General features: G+C 36.1%; 1 protein-coding gene across 1 annotated transcript in view; it reads right to left on the reverse strand.

Annotated features, from left to right (window-relative positions):
* Positions 1-22757, reverse strand: part of TRAPPC12 (trafficking protein particle complex 12) — a 44408-nt gene that overhangs the window by 15202 nt on the left and 6449 nt on the right. The window contains exons 3-5 of the mRNA XM_010184907.1: positions 18061-18174; positions 17091-17229; positions 6498-6610 (exon numbers count right to left, since the gene is read on the reverse strand). Of these exons, the coding sequence (XP_010183209.1) occupies positions 6498-6610; positions 17091-17229; positions 18061-18174 (366 nt within the window). The remainder of the gene's footprint in view (positions 1-6497; positions 6611-17090; positions 17230-18060; positions 18175-22757) is intronic.

Consider the following 22757-nt stretch of genomic DNA (forward strand, 5'->3'; position numbering starts at 1 on the left):
CTAGATCTATTGCATAAAGTAAGAAAGCCATTGTACGGTAGAAGGATGTTAGAGTTCAAGTTTATGATACTTATGGAACATTAAGTGTCAGCACACTCTAGGGACATACACATTTTTTTAAGCAAAACATGAAATATGCTTCACCAGAGAATGAATGTTCATGACCACAAAGAAAGACATTTTCTACAGAAAGCCACTGCCTCTTAACTCTCCCCACCCTAAGTATGGGCTCTGGTTTAATCCTTTTTGTCCTTAATGAAGTACTCCTCTTAGATCTTACTGCAATTTCCTTCTCAAAGTTTGGGTTTTATTGCTTCTTTTTATTTATTACAGATTTTTAAATCCTGTAAATTGTTGAGAGAATGAAACATTTGCTGTATTATTGGAAGACTGAAAACGTATACTTAACGAAGCTTGTCCTAAGCACTTTTAAAATAAGTATGCAAGGTTTAATCTGAAATACAAGACAACTTTTCTTTTTCTAATCCCATTACAGTTTCTCCAAATTTGTTTTCCAGTTCTCACAGATCACTCTGTTTTTCCTGTAACAGATTTGTAACTTTGGTGGTGCTCAAGATTCCCTTCAAAAAAATCCATTAAGGCCACTTGCCCTTTAATCAGGCACTGTGGTCAGGCCACTAGAGACATACAAGGCACTTCCGGGGACTGAGTGCTCTTCTGAACACAGAGCTCTCAGCTTCTGTCACTCTAAGAATTATTTTTTTTTCCCACAGCAGCAAAGGATTCAAATTGTGCTCAGTACTTTGTAAACAAACACTTAACAACATAGGAAACATCCTCCCAAGCAAAGACAAGTTAAATTTATCTGGCCTCAGACAGGGTGTTGGTGCCTTCTTTAGCCAATGAAGAGCAATCGGTACCTCCAGGAAGCAAGTCATGCCACCTATTTTATTTTTCCTTAAGGTGGAAGGAATTGCCCTAAGAGATACCAATCTCTTTTCACAGACTAGAGTGAAAGCTTGAAGTTAGATGCCATAAATTTTGCTACAAGGAATTTAAGAGCAAGGAGAGACATATGATGAAAAGACAGCAGTTACCACATGCCAGCTGAGCCAGGGTAATTTTCCTGATAAGAATTGTTAGCCCATGACAAATACAAGGTAATATGATTTAGGGTAAACCTTGCTTGCAGAGGGCTAGGCTAAGTCGCCTCACCTCAAATTCTGAGATTATGAGCATGTACCAGTAGATACCGCAGCTTAGTTGACAGGTGGCAATTTATGAGATCACGGTGGCACACCTGCAAGACTGAATCCCAGTCCCACTTCCAAAAGCAGTGTAGCCACTTAGAAATCCCTTAGAAACTAAAGCACCACAAATAAGTGGTTAAATGCCCAGCATAAAATGAGGCACCTTGCCAGAGGAAAGAACAAACTCCTCTCCCAGAAACACCTTGCTACCCATTTTCTGTCCAGTCTAAAACACATAGTCTTTCTCTTCTCCTGGAAAACATCTAGTGATCACTTCTGATTCTGAGTAAGGCTGAGATCTTACTCTTGAAATGGTCTAAACACAAGGTGCCTTCATCAATGAGACACGCTGTCTTGTTTAAAAAGACAACAGGCTTGTTTGACAAAGCCCTTCTCTGAAAACATGTTCACTAACATGGTCAAAGAAAGAATTAGACATTAGCATACAATTAGAGCATTACATTAACCATTCTGTGACAATACTTGGGGATATCTAGCCATCACCTCAAGCTAAACGTAATTAATGCAAAACTTAGTGCTGATTTGAGGTTAATTGTTTTATTCCCTAGGTTTATCTCCTTTTGCCTTTCTAAAGTACAGGAAAGGCTAAATCATCTGCAGCTTTTCAGTTTTTGGGCATTTCCCCAGTTTTCCAAGAATTGTTTAACAATAATATTAATGATTCAGGTAGTTCCTCAGTGTAAGCGAACTGGGTGAGTTGACGTGAAATGTTTAACCTTTTCTAGGGAGGGTTAACTGTTTATTCTAGCAATATCACATGGGTTAGCTCCAAACATCCTTGTTTCTATTACAAAGAGTAATATGATTAAACACTTCTACCATTTACTTTAAACATAGGTTTTACATATGACCCATGCTTTTTCTTGTTTTGAATATTCATAAATGCACACTCATTAGTTTCACTGGCTGGTATTACTTCACTGAGTCTTCTGTTTCATTCCCTATCATTCACCTGTATACTGTAATGACTGACCTATGCACATCACTATTTGCATTCCTAGTTTCCTGTCCTTATGTATCTCTTTTTAATATGTTTCTTCTTCCACAACTTCACCAGCATTAGCTTCTTACTCAAAGAACCTTTTTTTGGTGCTGCTAGAATTGTGGCTTTTTGGGTACTGAGACTGGTGCAGGCTCATCATCATTTCTACAGAGTCATCAAAAAAAGCATCCAGACAAATACCCTAGACTTAATTTACATGAGAAACAGAGTATTTATGTGACCTTAGTAACTGAACCAGAACTGGAAGTTGAATGAAAATAAAATGCCAAAACAATCAGTAGCCAAGAGACTGAAAAGTTCATCAATTTGGAAACAAAAGAGAAGACTGGGATATGTGAAGAGTATGTACGGAAGGGCCAGGGAGGAACACAACTACTCATGAAGGAGAGCAGCGGAACTACAGAGGCAGTGGCTGATGAACAAATGGCACAAAGTATTTTTGAAACGTTTTGCAGAGGCAACACTTGCAGAGGCATTTTTAGAAAGCAAGGCTGTTAAACCACTTGCAGCTGCTCCACTCACCATATACAAGAGTCCAGTACAGCTCTGCAACTTGAAGGGTTAAAATGTGAAATACGCTATACTATGAGATGTGTGTGTTTCTAGGAGCTCTACCTCATCAGCCAGGAAGCACAGGTACAAACAAGGGAGTTTAGTTTAAACCTGACTCTTGTTCTTTTCATGTTTTAGTCTCCTGGTAAGCATTTATTAGCATGTCCTCAGTCTTATCAGCACTAAAGTATCAGCCTACCTTTTTAAATGAATATTTGAAATAACAAACTCTTTTGTGATTTAAATTACTATTGTTACTCTTACTGATTGGCTGTTAGGAGACCATTTATTTCAAGGTGGACTTATAAGGACAACAGCTCATTGAAGTATTTCATGTTGGGAAGACCAGCAATAACACAGAGACAGTGGATTCCTCCCCTAGGCTATAGCAGGCATTTGGCACTACAGATTATTTCCCAAGTGTTGCACCTATAGACAGAGATGTAAAATATCCAAGCAGATCCCGATTTCAAATTTGCAGGAATACCAGAAAAAGTAAATACATTATTGCCTATACAGGGAAAAAGAAAGTTATGTTTTTGTAATCAACCTCCAATCCTGCTTCAGGTACCAGAAACATGTAAGTCAATCAGAGCTGAAGAGACCAAGTTACCAAAATAAAGACAATGTTAATAAGGTTAGATCTTGAAGTAGAATGGCTAATCCAAAATTGACAAGTGTCTGTAGAATGTATACAACAAAAAGCAAGACGAAATTTAGCAGGTTAAAAGGAGGTATCAGATAGGAAAAAAACCACAACTACATTAAGGAAGAAAAACAAAATAGACAAATTTTCTTATGATAAGAATGCATCAGCATTAGCCTGGAAGAGTCTCCCAGGGGATGTGGCCTCAGCTCCATCGGCTGGCTCATTAAAAACTAGAAAACAACCTTGCGTTGCAAGAGACAGACTAGGTGAGCTAACAGGTCTTTTCTCTCTTCTAGCTTTTATGACTCCAAGATCACCTCATTTACATAATGACTATTCATACGCCCTTCTGTAAATACAGATGACCAAAGATTATTTTTCCACTTTTTAAAATAGTGAAGTAAAACACTAGAGGCATTTGGTTGAAAGCTCCCCAATTAATTCTGTTATAACCCAAATGGTTCCCAGGTGTCACATATGAACATTAAGACTAATGAGTATACATCCTTTATGTTATTTTCTTGGTCATGCCATGGGTTTTCATAAGTATTACACACTTTATTCTTGAACACTACAGGTGAGAGTGAGATTATTAGACTAATAGCATTCTATACGAAAATCAAAATGTATATCCAAACAATGTTTTCTGTCAGCAAACCCTGACTTCAAATGGTCAAATTCTCACCAATTTACAACTGCCTTTTAAAAACATATTTATCTTTACAAGCTGTCCTTTTCCTCACTCTTGTTTCTACAGTTGTCTCTGAATTGCTCCAAAAGACAAGGTTATTTAATTGAATGCAAACAAATGAAGTAATCTGCAATGAGGTGTCTAGAATAACTAACCACAAATATTCCCTTGAGAAGGATGGTACATTTTATTTGTTTGTTTGCAGTTTTCTGCCTGCTGTATTTTAAAAAGGAGCATCCACCAGCACAAACAATGGCTTCTCCTGGCTCTTGTACCCTGACTCTAGTGGAAGCTGACAGAAGCAAAGGGAGATCGTTCTCTTTCTCACCACAACTGAACACACTAACCTGGGAGAAACTTTGCAAAATTAGACACATGAAGGCAGCGAGAAAGAGATGGCAAATCGCAGAGCAACAGCAAGTGCAGAGAACAGGGGACTCCTCCAAAGGGTGAGTGGAAGACATACAGCCAGCCTCAAAGAAGCTTTTCCCATGGGCACAAGAAATGTCATGGTAGTTGTAGTGACCTAGGCCACTAGAAGTTGATGGAGTCAGAACATGAGTAAACAGACCCGTTCTTCAAGAACTTCTACCAATTTGGTAATCTCCTTTATTTCTATTTCATCTTCTCCAGCACATCCAGTTTCCTTTATTTAAACAAATAATCAGCCTAGTTCATGTTCAAACAAAATCTTTTGTTATAGTTCAAAATCTTCCTTGGCACACTCTGAGGATATGCACTTTGAGGAAAAGAGCACAGGCAGAGCCACCTCAAGGTTGTACATGACTTTAAGGTCTTGTAAAGAAGCAGTGGTGGAGTTAATTTCCTTCTCTTTCATTCCTCTATTGACTGATAATCTTTAATCTGTCGAGAATCATGGCTGCTCCCACTTTAACTGCGATATGGCCATTTCAGTAACGTTAGCCAGCGGGCCAATGAATGCCCTGCTCTGCAGTCACTTCCTTGTTCATATTTATACAACTTTGTCTTTCTGTTACAAGATAAAGGAAGCTAGAAACTGGTTAAGGTTTTGAAATCTAGTGGCATCTCCACGACAGGGGAGACAATGCAGCACTAAGTATCAGATTGCATATAAACAAGAGATGAAACAGCTGATCTGCTGCAGATCGGGGTAGGCAAGTGTCAGTAGTAGCACTGTGAAGTTCTGCAACAGAGAAGTATGACATTTCCTCAGAGAAAAAAAAATATTTCAGATTAAGGCTAACTGTTATGAAGGAAAAGGCTGGAGAGAACAGCCTGCCAGTAGTACTATTAGAAAAGATGGTCATGAACAGGTAACAGCATTCATGAAGTGCTGAAAAGTAGCAGTTCTTGGCCAAACTGGTTATATCTCTCAACTGCTTCCAGATCAATTCTTTTCAACTCTATAACAAATACAGTAACTTTTTCATTACCTAAATATTTCATCTTTTCATAATACAATGTTTTTTTTACTGTAAACATTTGGTTATCTTAGTCACGACTGTACTAGAAGCAAGTTTATTTCATATATGCAAGGCCATTATAGCTATACAATTGGCAATTATCAAACCCCTTCACTTCTGTTATCCAAGGTATTTTCAAGACCAAATATAAGAAACTTCCAAGAAACACTGAAAATAAAAATTAATCACCTGTATTTATCTTATATTCAGTCTTGAATGTTCAAGTGTCACAGATAAACTGATAATGCTGTATTTCTTCTAGAGCGTACCACACTGTAACATTCATAGTCACTGCTGCATTAGACTACTTGGGAAATATTTCTGTAAAAAAACTTTTAAGGATGAACATGTAACAGTCTGGGTGTTGGGTTCAGTGGATAAGGTCAGTGCTCACAACACCAGGACTTCATTTCAGCACTGACATATCCCATGTTATAATTTAGGCCATAATTTTGTATTATAGCACTTGTCAAAACAAGACGAAAACCCTAAACCAAACTCGGGAGGTTGTATTTATATTCCCAAATGACTGCTTCAAAAACAAGCTATTCAGACTATTTCTGAAAGATCAAGATCACTAACAACTGTGTTTTGAGCTTGCTGGACGCAGCTGAGTGAGGGAAACAAGCTCCCCTACTTGCCCTTAAACACATCTGCTCACTGTCCTCTGTGCCCTGTCTGGCAAAAATATGAAAGGGAGAACTGTGGTATCCACTGTTTTACTCATTTTAGTCAGAGTTATCACAGAGGAGAGAAGGATATATCCGAAAATGGAAGAGGCACTTAATTACTTCTAGTAATGAGTCCCTTATTTGTATCAGGATGGAGTAAAAAATGTCATTGTTGAAACTTAATGTTCATTGTAAAGACAATAAAATATATTTCTTAAACATTAAGAAATATTAGTGCATAGAGAAACTGTTACCTTGGCGCAGATTATCTTCATGCTATGCAGTCTGTCAAGTGATTCCTGAGGATTACCTAGGTACTGTGGAAGTTCGGCATGTAAAATCCGCATGGAGAAAGGAACCATGGAACCTAGAAACAGAATTAATTTTATTAAATGCGTTTGCTATAACGATCAGTTTGTGATTTGCCTACATTACACAAGGTACTTCTCACTAGTGTATATGACACAAAGTCCATCGTATCTTTTTCCTCACCTCAAGAAAGATGTGAAAGCTATGAAAATAGGAAACTTTTTCTCAGCTATAACAGGTAAAGTATTGTAAAATATTTTAAACAGATAAACACATATATAACCATAATCAAGAAGGCAAGACAAAGCTGTAACTGATTCAAATGTTCAAAACCAAACTGTACATGGAAGGACAAAGTTTCATTAAAGATTTTTATAAACTAAATAAAATGAAAGATTAAAAAGTAAAAATGGTATCATGAAGAACAAAAATAATAATACTATAATAGGCACATTACATCTAAAAATATATCAAGTCCTATAGGAAATTAAAATATATTACAAGATATTTTGGGGTCCTTTTCTATTAATATCCATAGGTTTGTATAAAGGTCTGAGTCCACTATGCCAAGCAGAGACCATTCCATTGCTCTAAAGATGACTTTTAGTCTGAGTTTTACTTCGTTAATGTTAGCTCTTCCACAAGACATTGCTAAGTGACTCTATACTGCGAGACTGACTCTTCATAAAGATGGTGTATTTTGTGTATTTTCTGTTTTATTGAAGACATAAATAGGGGCAGAATTTTAAGTCATATTGGGGGAGAAAAAAGAAATTTGTTCCTCTTCATATTAGTTTATTATTATTATTACTATTATTATTATATTTACCAAAGACTCAATCCTCTAAGTTTCTAAGCATCCTAGCTGACTTCAAGGGCAGCTTGTGGAGCTTTAGGGAATCCGTGTGCAACATCTTGCTTTCAGCTAACTGCATACACAGACAATAATGCTGAACATAAACTAAATCCTACTACTAAATCAGAGCTAGCGTAATGGGGAAATAGGCCTTGCAAAATACCATACTACAGTTCTAATATTTTAATAGAATATATTTGCTTACTTTAGACATATTCTAAGGGAATTTCCCTCTCAAGTCACCTCTTGCGTCATCTTTTCTGAAAAATAGGACTCAGGGGCTTTTTAGAAAGATTTCTGCACCTGTTCTTAACAGGCTTGTATGTCAAGGAGGCAAATGCCATATACAATGAGTCACTGCCTCTAGACATTTTTTTAAAGGTTGACAAAATTTTAATCACAAAACTCACTAATTATGACCTTCAGAGTAAGCCACTTACATCTACATAAATTCTCTTTTGCCAATACTAACTAATCCCCATGGCTTCTGTGACCGCTGTGTTCTCATAATGGCAGTACACACCAGCTTCATGCATTAACATATGTGGGATATAGATTAAGAACACAAAACTGCCTCTAAAATTTTATGAAGAGAGGTGTCAAAAGTTATTTAAGCAGTAACAAAAGATGTGAAATATTTTATTTATGTATCCTGACTAGTACCTAGCATGACACAAGTGAAGATACACAGCCCGGGTGTGGGAGGTGAACAATGACAAAAAGGAAGGCAAAACTAATTTAAGAGTAGATTCTGTGCCAGAACATCACAGACAAATTGCTTTTAGACACGTTGCAAACCTAAGAACCCGCACTGTAAACCTATGGAAGCAAACATGACTTACGGCTGCTTCCACCTCTACCATCCCTCTGGTGACCAAGTTCTAACTCCACCATCCAACAGTAACCCTGCTAAAAAGAGCAGTGCCTAAAACCAGCTGGATTGGTACTGTTCTTTGGGGAAAGAAGTCTTTACTTATTGCCAATACCCTGCACTTACAGCTGCACTCACCAGGATTTCTGAGGCAAAGGTAAAAAGAGAAGTTAGATTCATCAGTAAAGCTTTGGAAAATCTGAGAAATAAACCAAAACGAATCTAAAGTTTTAGCAACATTTTTGGTTAATGACTGTGTTCTAGCATTTTCAACTCTGAAGAAGTTTGTATCATTACATTCTCTTGTAAAATGCAGCAAAAGGTCAACTCAATAAATACTCATACAGAAAATCTGAATTGGTAACAGAACAGCTCAATGTACAGACAGACAGGTATTTAATGGAGTGCAGATGAAAAGTCTCAAGTTATCCATTTTTATAAAATTTATATAATGCCTTTTAATACCACTTTTTGGGATTGCATATTTTGTGAAGTATTGATCTTACATGTTGCTGAATGAAGCCATGCTATTATGATCCATGCAAGGAGAGGGAATAACCCATTACCAACCTACATCATCAGAAGTGGTGTCAAAGGATGTCAGAATGATGAATGCGACTCCAGGCCCACTTAAAGTCCACAAGAATCTGATTTATTTCCTATCACAACTTAAGACCTCAGTTGTAATAGGCATTCAGAACTATATTACTTTGAAGTGTACGTTATTAATGTATTATTTCTCAAACACTTAGTGTGTCTTTACGAGTATGAGACCAAAAAGCATTCCAGTGTGATTCGTAGCAGGCACGTTAAGTGTGATGGCAGGTCTCTCAAACAAAACCAGAAGGAAGCTGGCCCACAGTGTAAGGGCAGTCAGAATAATGACTTTTCAAATCAGAAGTTATATTAGTATTACATGCAGGTGGATCTAAAACACTAGCATCTGTTTCTTCTCTTTCTAAAACTCATGACATAACTAGTATCTTACAAGAAATTTTACTGTAAGCATCCAGCAAACCCATCCAGTGAATTTCTGTTACTTATCTTATTAAACAGGTGCTAACTTTATTTAATATCTCAGAAACACCAACCATTTCTGCTCTCTTCTTCAGTTTCCCTGTAATCCTTCTGAATAGCAGAAGATACTTTTTACTGAAGAAAGCACAGAACTGTATGCATGCTCTCGCACAAGTGTGGTAACTGAGGAATGCAGAAAAGAAACGAGTTTTTACCACTGGTAAGGCTGTCTTACCACTCCATGTAAACAGTAGTTTGTAACTTCAAGTCAAATCAGATGAGCAAATTTCTCACAAAAAACCTCCAGCGCTTATCCAAGCCACTCATTGAAACATACTCCTTAAATACTTCGTTAATAAAAAAAAGAGAACCTATGAGATTTTTTTTGTTTAAGTACATTTTCCCAGATATGTTCCTGCCTCCAAGTAAGCTTCTTTTTAGTTAGATTATATAAGGTCTGGATAATATATCTGATTCAGTTCCTGTATTAGTAAACTGATTTTCTGGTTAAAAATAATTAACACAAATTTACTTTAGATTTGGTAAAGCTTTCAATGAGTGCTATTTATATGAAGTGCCAATACAATTTACATACACTTCTTGAGAAGAAGTATGTGGCAGTAATACAAGATGGATGTGAACAGATCCGTTCACCAAAATAATTCTGTAACACCTGGTTAACAAGTGTGTAAAAATTGACAACACCCACCACTAGAGCACTCTATTGTCTCCAGTGTCCAAAATCTGATTCTATAATTCCCTCAATCCAAGAGAAAGGAACCATCATTTTTTAATTTGTCCAAAAAAATGTCAAGAAAGAGCCTGAGAGAAGCAACAGCAAGTTACTAAAATTTCTTTTAGATGATGGATAGTTATGAACCTTTGCTATCAAAGGACCTGTGTATGTACCGTGGTGGAAGAGAACATTTTGAGCACAACGGGTTTGAAATGCAGCCCAGCAGAGCTTCATGGGGTGAACAGGAGGTGACAACGGCAAAGTCAAAGTGCAATACAACTCTTGTGAATCTTCACCAAAGCCACACCAGTTCACTGATAAAAAGGTAAAAAAAAAGCAAAAAATAAGAGAATCACAGAAAGTGCTGATTTGGGCACTTAAATGAGTTACCCCTGAGCTCACTAAGAATTTTGGTCTAAACAACAGAACGTGACTTTGTCTTTCTATGACGCCACGTATCACGTTGCATCGAAGGCTCGTCATTCAGCCTCTTTCTGCTGAAAGAACAACAGTGGAGAGGACTCCATTCCTGTCACTAAAAAATGTGAGAGAAAAAGAAACTGCACACAAATCTACAAAAGCACAGCTTCCATTCCGTCTCGAAAGACACAGAAGTTGAGCCTTCTGATCAAAAAAGTATTCTCTAACTTTTTACTGTGAAGATGGTGACAAATGAAAGAGTTCAGATCCTAAAAAGGTGTGTGTGAGATTTTAGAAAAAACTGTAATTTTCATTTTACATTGTCTAGGTTAACAAGAAAACCACTGGGAAGAGGTAAATGACATTTGTTGATGACTCTAGTAGTTCAATAATAATAATATTATGGACATCTGAAAGGCAGGTTGTAAAATTCAGAGTACAAAATTTAATTAAAAAGCAGATTAACAGTAGGGAAAAAAAGGAATACCTGCCTCAATAAACACAGTTACAACGGGAAAAAATAACCCAGCAAAGAACAAAACCCAAAACAAGAAAGTAAGAATGATTACATTACCACTAAGCTGTAACAAATAAATATGCTTGTTAGATTAAGAATTACATTAGACTGTCTGAAAGGTTTCACCTGCTTGCTTACTGTTACGCCACATATTCAAGACATACAGTGTAACACGTATTTCTTTGTAATAGGTTCCTATACAAGTGAGCATATATATTCACATAATAACCCACTAGAGATAAGAGAATTTTATATAAAATAAAACGGATTTTGGCATGTGCTACCCTTTGCAAAACTATTTGGAATCAAATCTATGCCCTCTATTAGATTTCACTCTACTGAATTTAACAAGGCAACATGTCAAGGATATATTTAAAATATGCAGCATATCCTGTAATTAAAATATTTACTTAAGAGCACAGGAAAATAGATTTTGCTCTCTACTTCATGCTTTGGATTTCTAAAGAAGTAATGTCCTCTTACACAGCACAACCACGTCAACTAAGCCTGGATGATTTCAACAAAAGGCAATACCCTGCAATTACTGCATTGAAATTTTATTTTTAAGTTAAATAAGTCTTCTTCTAGCTTGATCTTTTACAGTTGACCTCTGTTGCACCCCTTTAGGGGTTTCATAATAATTTTATCTATTAAAAATCATAATTGAAAAACAGTTTAATTTTAAGACAGTTCTTAGCTATCACCTTTAAATAGAGATTTTTTTCAAATAATATGATTTTTGATTGTCACTTTGGCATGAATTAATCTTATTTATATAATATAATCACAAAAAAAGAAAAACTAAACAGTGAAAAAAGATCTGCTGAAAGGAAAATGGATAGTCCAAAAGCATGGGAACAGATGGAATAAATAGTAAGATCAGGTAGACTTTTCTAAGACCACAGATTTCAATTTCTATTTCTCTACGAACAGCTGCACATTTTCATAACTGTCATAACACAAAAATCACCCCATGCCAATCAAATGCAAACTGCAGTGCTCTTCTGCAGCCTTTTTAGAGTAGAAAATCAAGGATTCCAATGGCTAGCCATTTTATCTTTGTATTTTCTTGCTGCAAAATCATGAACAAGAAATGCTTTCTGATCTGTCTTCTAAAGCTTATTCAACAAATCTTAACCACCAAAAAGCAGCAGTAGGGTAAATTATAATTTACTGAAAGTATAAAGTGGGATCTTATGACAGTAAAAAAACCCAACCCAAACCAAAACCAAACCCTTCTTTCATTGAGTAAAAGAGAAATACAGAAAATCCAGTTCAGAAGGATATTCTGCTTTATACACACACATACACATAGAGATGTATATCACTGCATCCATATTCAACAATTGCCCTGCCACAAAGGCAACACCATAAATCTTACCTACTGATAACTGCAATACGCCAGAATTTCAAAATTAGTTAATTGCTCACTTTTAAGAAATGCTATGTAAATCTGGTACTATCTACAGTGTGACTACATAGCCTTGGGAAAGAAAGCACAATTAAATATTTTAGCAGTGCTATACCCTCTTAAAATTATACATACATTTCTTAACTGAAATATCTGTATTATTGTGGTTTGTAACTCATCAATAACCCTTATGCCTTTTCTGCCACATGGATCTCCATCCCCTGCCTCCACTGAGACGGCAGACCGAGGTACCACAGCAGCACACCATCCCTCAAACATTGGTGTGCTGCCCCTAGCAAGCCTGGTTTCATCCCTTTCCCCCTTCAAATCTAGTTTAAATCTCTTTCAGTGAGCCCTGCTAACTCCTGAGCAAAGACACTTTTCCCACTTTGAGACAGGTATACCCTGTCTGTTGCCAGCAGGCCTGGTGTTTTGTAAACTGACTCATGCATTATCAAAACCCCCAAAATTCTGCATGTGACACTCGGCTCAGAGCCAAGTGTTGATCTGCTGGCTCTTTCTGTTTCTTCCTGATCATTCCCTGCAGCTGGATGGAGGAGAATACTACCTGTGCTCCTGATTCTTTAACCAGTCGTCCCAAGGCCCTGAAGTCTCTCTTGATTGCCTTCTTGGTGCAAATTCATCGCTGCCTACCCGAAAAATCAATTCCTTAGTAATCCAAGGACTGTACCCTTCTCTTCACTTCTTTAACCTGGGACTCGAGGAGGCAGCAGACTTTGTTTTAAGCACTTTGCACCAGCCAAGAGAAGACTGATCTCATGTTAGAGGAATATAGATGATGTTGTATCATCTCAAGGAGAATGATAAGGGAAAAGGAGAAAAACTCCACCCCATACATATAAGCTTCTGGTCAGGGGAATAAAAGTTCTATTTTCATTTGTGCACAGATTTTTTTTTCCTTCATAATTCAAAATAAATTATTCTCAATTATTGTAGCTTTAAAACACTGATTTTGGATTAACTTTTGTGTAACTTACTGGTCTATTTACCAGAAACAAGACCAAATTATCTCAGAAAAGAATGAAATAGCATTTTAATGTTCCATTTTAATTGTTGACACTCACTCTTTCAGAAACACATAGGCATTACCAATGGAAAGGATATCTCAGGTTAGACCATGTATCATATGAGAGACCTTAAGTATCATGACAAGCACAGAACAAAAGATATGAACAGAAGTGAGTCAGACTGTATAAATACAAAGACAAAACCCTATAAAAAATTCTGAAATCCAGTGGTTACAAGAACGATGACAAAAATTCAGCCTTATATACCCCCCCAGAGTGCAATGGAGATGTGCAGGAAGCAATGTGGAACAGAGTTCCTGACCTACGCATCTACCTATTACAAAACAAAAAAATTACATACAAAATCAGACTTCTCCGCTTCTCTCTGCAGATGAATTTAGATAAAAGAAACCCACAATTGAATAATTTCAAGATTTTACTAGAAAATGAGAATGGTTTGGTCTCTGCCTCATATCAAACATGAATGATCGAAGAGTCACTTAACTAATTTGACTGGCTGAGACAGGGATCCCAGCGGATTCCACCTCCCCAGTGGTGCACACCAACAGGCAATGAAGATGACCACAGAAAGAGTCCGGAGATCCAAGGAAAGGAAGATTTCAGAAAGATTAGATTTTACAGCCACGATGAAGACAAGAGTCATGGGATCCATGCACGGCATAGCTGCAAATGCCATACAAAATCTCAGGATGAAACAAGAGATCTGTAGCGTTGCCAAATGGGAAAGAGCCTTGGGAGAGGAAAATTATGAGGACCATATTGGCCATGTTAAGTTATATTAATGGAAAAATCATCTTCCACCAATCATACATTTACTTGGAATTAAAATTATTTGAGGTCTATTTTTCAGAGATTAATGGATAAGGGACTATCTCACTGCTGTAAAAAGCCCAGGTATGTAAAACCTTTCCTTCAAGTACAGAGAACAGAAAACTTTGTAATTTATTAATTTCTTAGTATGAATATTTTGAATTAAAAGAAATGATGAAAAATATACGTAATAAAATTAATGGGTACATTATTTATATCTATACTCTCTTTTCTTAAATTGATTTTTAAGTGTTTACTGCATTTATATACCATGAATCAAAATTAAAATGTTGAAACAAAACTCTTCTTTTTATGCTTGTTACACCACAAAATGGTATTTAAAATTACCAAACAGCAGTTGATTGTGTATTCATACTAATACATTTCATCTAAAATATACAAATGATTTATATCTATTTTATTATTTAAATTAGTTAGTTAACGATGCATGTATACTAAATTTCTTTATCCATATCCCAGCACTAAGCAGTTTAATCCCAGCCAGATGAGAATTTCTTGCTCTTTCCTACAGCGCTTCAAATAGCATCTCTCTCTCTCTCTCCTGAAAACTACATAAGGAAGGTTTAATAGCTATTTATATGAGATATGTACAACCAGCAGGTCAGCTCTGTCCAACCTTGATCTTATTTTTCCTATAGCTGATCAGATTATGGTTCTGCTTGGTATGTTCAACTGTTAACAGTGAACTGAGGCATGTAATAATGAAATTGAATAGTTTCCTTATGCTCACCTTTTTACCATAGATCCCTTCATCACTTGTATGAAACAGCTGCAGTAGCTGAGTTGTTGCTACAAAAACAGTTTGGATCCAAAGTTCAGTCACCAGACAGATGCCTGCAACAGCTGGCCAGACTGCCCAGAAACTGCTGCTACCTGCACGCTCTGCGGCACGAGGACTGAAATGCCTCAAATATTGACATGACCTGCAAGGATTCCTTTTCTAAGGCAAAATAACTTATTTTTAATACTGAAAAAAGACATGGAAACCATATATATGGTCTGAGGAAGACTACTTCTGTGCAGCACTGCATCATGTGCAAAGCTGCCAAGATGTAACCAGATCCAAAGAGCTGTCCAACCTGATGACCAAAACCGCTCTGTTAAAAATAATACAGTTCCTTCTTGGTGCATTTAATATATACATGACAAAACATGACTTTTTTTTCCCTGTGATTGCCTGAAAGATGCTGAGTAACGTCAGAGGGACTTGCTCTAGGCAGTCCACATTGGCCTTGCTGTGCTACAGCTGATCCTTCACATCACCAAACAGATGAAACAATCTTCTGCAAAAGATCCTGAACTTTCCGGATATCAACTTCCCTTCCTCAGCAAAGCCAAAATCTCTGTATCTTTCTAGCTTTCCTTTTAAGACTAAAAACATCTCATGTAAAACAGATGGTGAGAGGCCTGGAGAACAGGCCTTATGAGGAGCGGCTAAGGGAACTGGGGTTGTTTAGCCTGGAGAAGAGAAGGCTGAGGGGAGACCTCATCACCACCTACAACTACCTAAAGGGAGGTTGTAGAGAGGTGGGTGCTGGTCTCTTCTCCCAGGTGATGGAGGATAGAACAAGGGGAAATGGCACCAAGCTGTGCCAAGGGAGGTTCAGGTTAGAGATAAGGAGGAAGTTCTTTACTGAGAGGGTCGCCAGAAGCTGGAACAGGCTGCCCAGGGAGGTGGTGGAGTCACCATCCCTGGATGTATTAAAAGAGCAGGTAGATGAGGTGCTTAAGGATATGGTTTAGGGGGTAGACAGGAATGGTTGGACATGATGATCTCAGAGGTCTTTTCCAACCGAGCAATTCTGTGATTCTGTGCGACTATTTTTTTCAGAGAGCTGTGCTGCCTATTACAACTGTTACTTACAGGCTTTTTATTGTACATTATGGTTCAAACACGAAAGCCAAAGAACAGTAAGATCACTCAACAGTGAACTTGCATCAGTGTGTTATTTATTTCTAAATAACAGACTTAGAAAAAATAAAATTTCAAAATAGCCTGAACAGGAGTGAAATTGCTCTTAAAAATAGCAATTTTTCAAATCCAGACATCTGGAGAACTAGAACATCCTGGGTAGTGAAACTATTTGGTTAACCTATGGGCTATTGGGAGTGGTGGGAAATAATGCATTTGTAACTCAAGATAAACCACTTATAAAGAACTGAGGTTGGTGGTGTCTGTTTTCCTCTTCAACAATGGTATAATACTGATTTTTATTTTATTTCAATTACTAAGCAAACAATATTACATTTAACAAGTATTTTTTAATTAAGGAAAATGATAAAATTAGCTCTATTTTTTTAACTCCTAGAAACCAAGAAACCTAAGAAAATACCTGCATTAGCACACGTGCATGGACATAAGAGTGGTAAAAATAGCATATTTATACAACCTGTCTGAACTTAAGAAGAAAGCTTTTAGACTTTGTTTCCACAAACACACTCATCCACCTTTCACAGTCTGTTTCTGACTAAAATGAACTATTAAAGTTTGGGTTTTTAAAATTTCAATACCCTAGAGCTAAACTACGTTGTTATATTTACTTTTCAAAGACATTCCTATTTCAAAGCTATGCTGTATAGGAGTCACAAAATGCATTGCTTAACTACACTGTGATGGAATAATTCTATCCTGTTACTCCTTATTGCCACCTCCATTACGCAAACAATACTGTAACATAGTAGCTAATCATGTTCTCCTACAGAAAAAAAGATAAATAATTCAAAGTTCATCAATACTTTAGAATAAAAAAACCCCAACTGAATCCATTATTTTATAATGACTGGTAAAAATGGCAAAAATAAAAATAATTTTATAAATCAAGTATCTTACCTTTTCGTCCAGGGTATACATGAGGGTAATATTCATAATAAAGATCAGGCTGGTCTAAATTTCCAAATGGTTCAAATTCCATTTCTGCATTTTGGAACAGATTCAGTTTTACCAGCAGTGCTAGTCGCACAAACCACAACTAAAAATTAATACATATATAAAAAAAATAGGAAAAGACAAGATCTGTTATAAGCTTCAATAACAAGTCACATCCAAATACATCAGCTTTTTAAGTTTTTTGATAAAGAGTTTCTAAGTTACTTACTAATAAGAATCAGAATTTATATTTACATGCTCTTTCACAGAATACTTCTCATAAGATCATTAAAACGTGACACAGAAGTCTGATTTAATCGTTTGTAAAGGTACTGAGATTTTAAGTTTTAAACTAGCCTCCGTCAAAATTAGAACATCTCTCTTTAAATTAAGTTAGAATTATCAATCTGATTTTTAATTGTTTTTCCAATTTTATGCAGTTCTTAAAATCTGTTATGATTCTGGTGAAATTCCACTACCTTTACTAGTGCCAGAACCATGACTTGTCATCTGGTCACGTTTTGTTCAGTAAAACCCTCGTAATGTTTCACAAAGCATTATTGATTTCAGTTCTTATTGTCTTACCATCATGAAACAGACTTCTAACACTTGAAACCTTACTACAAAAGTTCACAATCTAGATAGCACCCATGAACTTTAGCACGGTGAGTCTTCCAAGACAGCAAAACATATACTTTTTTTTACTAGTGTGATTACCTTTAAAAACATGCAATCAAGATAGAATTTTACTTTTAAAAAAATGTTTTAGATGAGCATCTAATTTACATAAGCAAACACAAAAAGTTACTTGCTACAATGCTTTAATAATCTCACTTTTTAGGTAACAATTAGGAAAAGAAGTTTGATCACATTAAAAAAATGCCACTGATAATACTGTTGGAAAAAAGTGTCAAGGGTGTATCTTTAAACATACCTGTAAAGAATCTGTTGTATGATTAGTAGGTAGTCCACTTTTCTTATAGCCTTGACCATGTGCAGTTAGAAGCCGCCCACACAAGTCAACTGCTGCCCTCCAGTTTTTACTGCTCTGGGAAGAGGAAAAGAGTAGCAAAAAAAAGAAAAAAGTAGCAAAATCATAAAGTCCCTAAAATGCAGAACTGCTTATTTTGCCTGAACCAGCTACTTGTACCCATCAGTAACAATGACAAGGTCAGAAAAGCTGGCCAGTGAGAAGCAGAATGTCTTTTGTCAAAGCTGCACATCTAATTAGGAAAGAGGCGAAATTAAGGACGAGAGAGTTAATATTATCAGATCACTGAAACAAAAGAATACAGACCACCATATGGGATTCTAAACTTAAAGCTATATCATGTTTGCTAATATACCTGAATATACTATGAAATTAACAAGTTTTTTTCCTCATTTTGAAGAGAAAACAAATTACCAGCCATATTTCAGTAATCACATCCAAGTTAGTCCACTGTTAAAAAGTATTTAATGCCTACTCCTACACCAGACTTCAGCATTGCAGATGATAACTCTTACTGCAGTTCATTTAATGAAACAAACCTTCCTAATACTGCCTAGAACACAGAATTCCTGTCAATTAAAAACAAAGGGCAAGAAACAATACAATGCATAAAAATGATAAATTCAGAACAATAACAATTGTTTCACCTGTGATACATAAACATTTGAATTTCCATTGCATGGTTTACTTTAAAATATTCTTATATATATTTACATTCATATTCATAAAACAAAATCATTCAATCATTCCTAGTTAGACAAGTCAAACCTTCTTGTCATACTGTTATCCTATTAATACTTCTGCCTTGTATATGCTAATGCAGCCACATAAATAGCTGACACTACCAAAAACTTAAAATACAGACTAATGCTTCACAGGTTTTAAGCTATCACACATACATAGAGAAGTGTTTTTCAAGAGACATGTATTCAGCAGGTATTATAAAACAAATACAACTTGTTCCTGAAAGTAATCTTTCTTTTCAAATAGTTTCTTAAATACATAAAAAGATAAATGTAATAGAAAACCGGCATATTGCCTGGTGAAATGTAAAGGATTACAATATATTTATACCAGTGCTTGCAAAGTTCAGGTACTCACCTTGAATTGGTGTTTTATTAAATTACCTCCAATGTTTAGAGTTTAGAACAAGTTAGTACACCAGTTACACAGAAAAATTAGCACTAACAGTTGTAGAGTTTTCATATTCTCCAGCCCCCAGTTTGCAGCCATATAGTTCAAGTGGCCACTACAGAGATGACCAGGCACTGATCACCTCATCTCTCTCCCCTGTGTTGTCAAATCCCAGATAAAAATTTGAGTTCCACTGGAGATGCAGAAGTTGGCTGACAGCACGACCATGAAGCAGCACAGCAGCTTCTGAGACCTTTACATTCTGATAGAAGAGCAGGAATTGATTTATAATTATTTTTATAATGCATTTATAACACTTTTCAACATATATGTGTATCAACTCAGAAAGGCAGAAAGACACTGACATGGATTACCTGAAATTTATTCCTTTTCTTCAGAGACAAATTAATTTCTTATTATCCTCAGAACAGAAGCAGACAGACTCTAAAACTGTCTAACTTTCATTCCCAGGTGAGAGTTAAGATTGAAAAATAATAATAAAGCATTTATGACAAACTTAGTTGCTAAAGTTTTTAGAATTCTATTTCAGGCACAGACAAAAGAAACTTTCTGAACAACGTAGCCAGGAGAAGCAAGTCTGCCAACCATCGTAAAAACAGTCTTTGCTGGAAAATGAAATGTAATAGTCATCATGATTTCAAAATTAGAGCTGTCTGCTGGTCATGGAACATAATTCTCTGTGGAAGCTTAATAGAAGGCTGCTGGCAGTATAACTTAATTTGAAATTAGTAGGACTCATTGTCTCTGACAAATCGTGCCAGACTTGCAGTTGCCAGAGTTGCCAGCCGACCAGAAATCTTTATCCAGTTATTTCAAACACCCCTCAAAACACTGCAGGTCAGTCACTTTTACACTTCCTGTAGTCTACAGCCACTTAGTCCTTACAACCCAGGTCCCTTGTTTCTGAAAGTAACAGGGATGAGTTTTGTTTGTAAGTCTTAACTAGAGGCTGAAAGCAAGTATGGATACTACAGCTTTAAATATGGCACTTAAGAATACTCTCAAAGAATAAAGTAACGATTCTGTGATGATCAGGACATGGTCCTCCAGCAGAAATTGTGTAAAAACATTATTTTCTCCCAGAGAAAATATTGTCAAACAAATATTATTGACAAATAATTCACTAACACAATGTTAGCCTGACAGAAGATAATTTATCTCCACACAAGACATTAGCAAATGTATGCTTGTTCACAAAAAGTATGGAGCTGTTGTTCTCTTAATGAAAGCCACCAGCCTGTATGATTTCTGTGCTTTTTGCACAGTATTAGTCCAGATGTTTAACTTGTGAAGGGATTTTTTGGGTCTGTATAACAAAACCAAAAACTAAAAAAAAAAAAAGCATAACAAACCGAAACATGTCATTACTGACTGCTGTACATACAGCAAAGCTCAGACAATCAGATCAGCCACCCAACAGACAATCCAATTGCATTACTCCGTGCAGAACTTCCCTCTTCACAAAATCAGGAAAGGTTCTGAGTGAGATTTACATACAGACAGGGAAACTGCATAGTAAAACAGGTTTAAAATAAAAAGGATCTTTTTTTTTCTTTAAGAAAGACAGTTGTCTGAGATTTGAATACAGTAACTCTAGGTTTAAGTAAGAAAAAAATAGACAGTACTGCCAAGATTTTGTCAGGCTATTTCCCTGCAGAGATAGGAACTAAAAGGAGGTTGAGGTAATAGACTTCTGCGTTACACAGACACGCCCTCCTTTTTTAGTTTTTCCTCTTTCCTATGAGCATTTATCCTGCACACAAATCTGACATGCCTTTTTTGGAACAAATGCAGTATGTTTATTATCTTACTGCTCCGTTTGATTGCATCTCCAATCTGTATCTGCAGCTTTAAGGGGTAAAAATGACAGTGTAAGGTGATCAACTCTTAACTCCTCATTTTAAAGACTTCCATTCCATCACTTTCAAAATAAGAACCCAATAAAAGGAAACAGCCTAAAAATCATATGAAATGGAGTAAAAAAATATGAGTTATAAATTCTGATAAATCTACATCTAAAGATCTGGTAATGCTTCTAGCCCATTTGGTCAAAGTTAAAAGTAACTGAGATATTCTGTACATCCCAATGCCTTCAATAAGCCTATTTTATACAAAGAGGGATGAAGGAATGGGATGTAGGGTAGAAAAGAATTCCAGTGACTAAAACTAGAATGTTATTCATTCAAATACAAGAACAACACTGAAGATTATGTATTTTTTAGATTCAGAAATGAGGAAAACTTCCAATTGAGTAAAATGACCCGATACAAGCCAGAAACATAGTCTGTCTAGAAAAACTTTTTTTATATTTCTTCCTTTACTAATAAAGTGTCATAAGAACTTTGATTACCAGTTTTCACTATATTCAAAAGACTATGTTTTCATTCTATTATAAAGATATTCACTGATTTGGACTGAAAAAAAATACTACCAAATAGTTGAATACCACTGTCTCACACGTGTAACAGTTCCTTGAAAGTCTTCTCATGCAGGTCAATTTTGCTTGACCTTTTAATTATAGTTAAACAAAGATCTTTGACATATGATTGCAGAAGTGTTCATATTTGTCCTTTGTATACAATACTGTACATTGTTTTCCTGAATGAAGCAGTGAAGCTCAGGTGATGCAACAAATACAGCTAATACCCAGCTAGAATGTATCTGTCAAGCAAGGAGAATCATGCAGCCTGGATGCCTACAGAAAACATGTTCAATTAAAAGGGAACAAACCTGACACACGAAGAGAATTTATAACACTATTTAGTCGCTCAAGAAAACAATTTTGACTCGGAGGTAAGCCACTGAAATTTTATCGAATAAAGTGATGCCTTTTAGCATAGAAATGCAACCTCCCCCACAAGTCCCCAATTACTGCCTGTGCTACTTGTGTCTCTCTTCTCTCAAATCAACTACAAAAATGTAGGAAATTGCTCCCTGATTTAGAAAGGAACACAGCCCCTCCCAGTATTTTTAAGAATAATTTCTTTCTTATTCAAGTGAGTATGTATGCAATACCATGCTATCCAAGTTTGTTTTATTTGAAAATATATGTACAACATTAATCATGTGCAAAAAGTAAGAGTATATGATTCTTTTTTTATAATAGACTCAAAGGGAGTCATTAACTCTACATGTAACACCATTAAAGTGATTAAAATGTCCTCCTCCACTAGCTATGACATTCTTCTCCCCTGTAAATTACATTGGTAGAGCACTTTCACATCAGTTAAGAAAAAGTAGTTAGTAACCCTCTCCTGGTCTAGTAGCTTGAAGAGATGATTGCATACTTAGAGCAAACTTTGTGGATTTATGGTGGCAAAATACAGTAGTTGGTTTTCAGGTAGGACAACTATGAAAGATATAATTTCCCTATGTCTGTAAACACCTAACAACTCAAAATATTAGAAGGGTCTCCAAGTAAGAAATACTGTGCTGTCTGTTCAAATAAGGGTAAACAAATAACCTAAAATATGAAACAGCAGGAA

This window comes from Mesitornis unicolor, unplaced genomic scaffold (assembly GCF_000695765.1).
Source record: "Mesitornis unicolor isolate BGI_N332 unplaced genomic scaffold, ASM69576v1 scaffold44525, whole genome shotgun sequence".
Lineage (NCBI taxonomy): Eukaryota > Metazoa > Chordata > Aves > Mesitornithiformes > Mesitornithidae > Mesitornis > Mesitornis unicolor.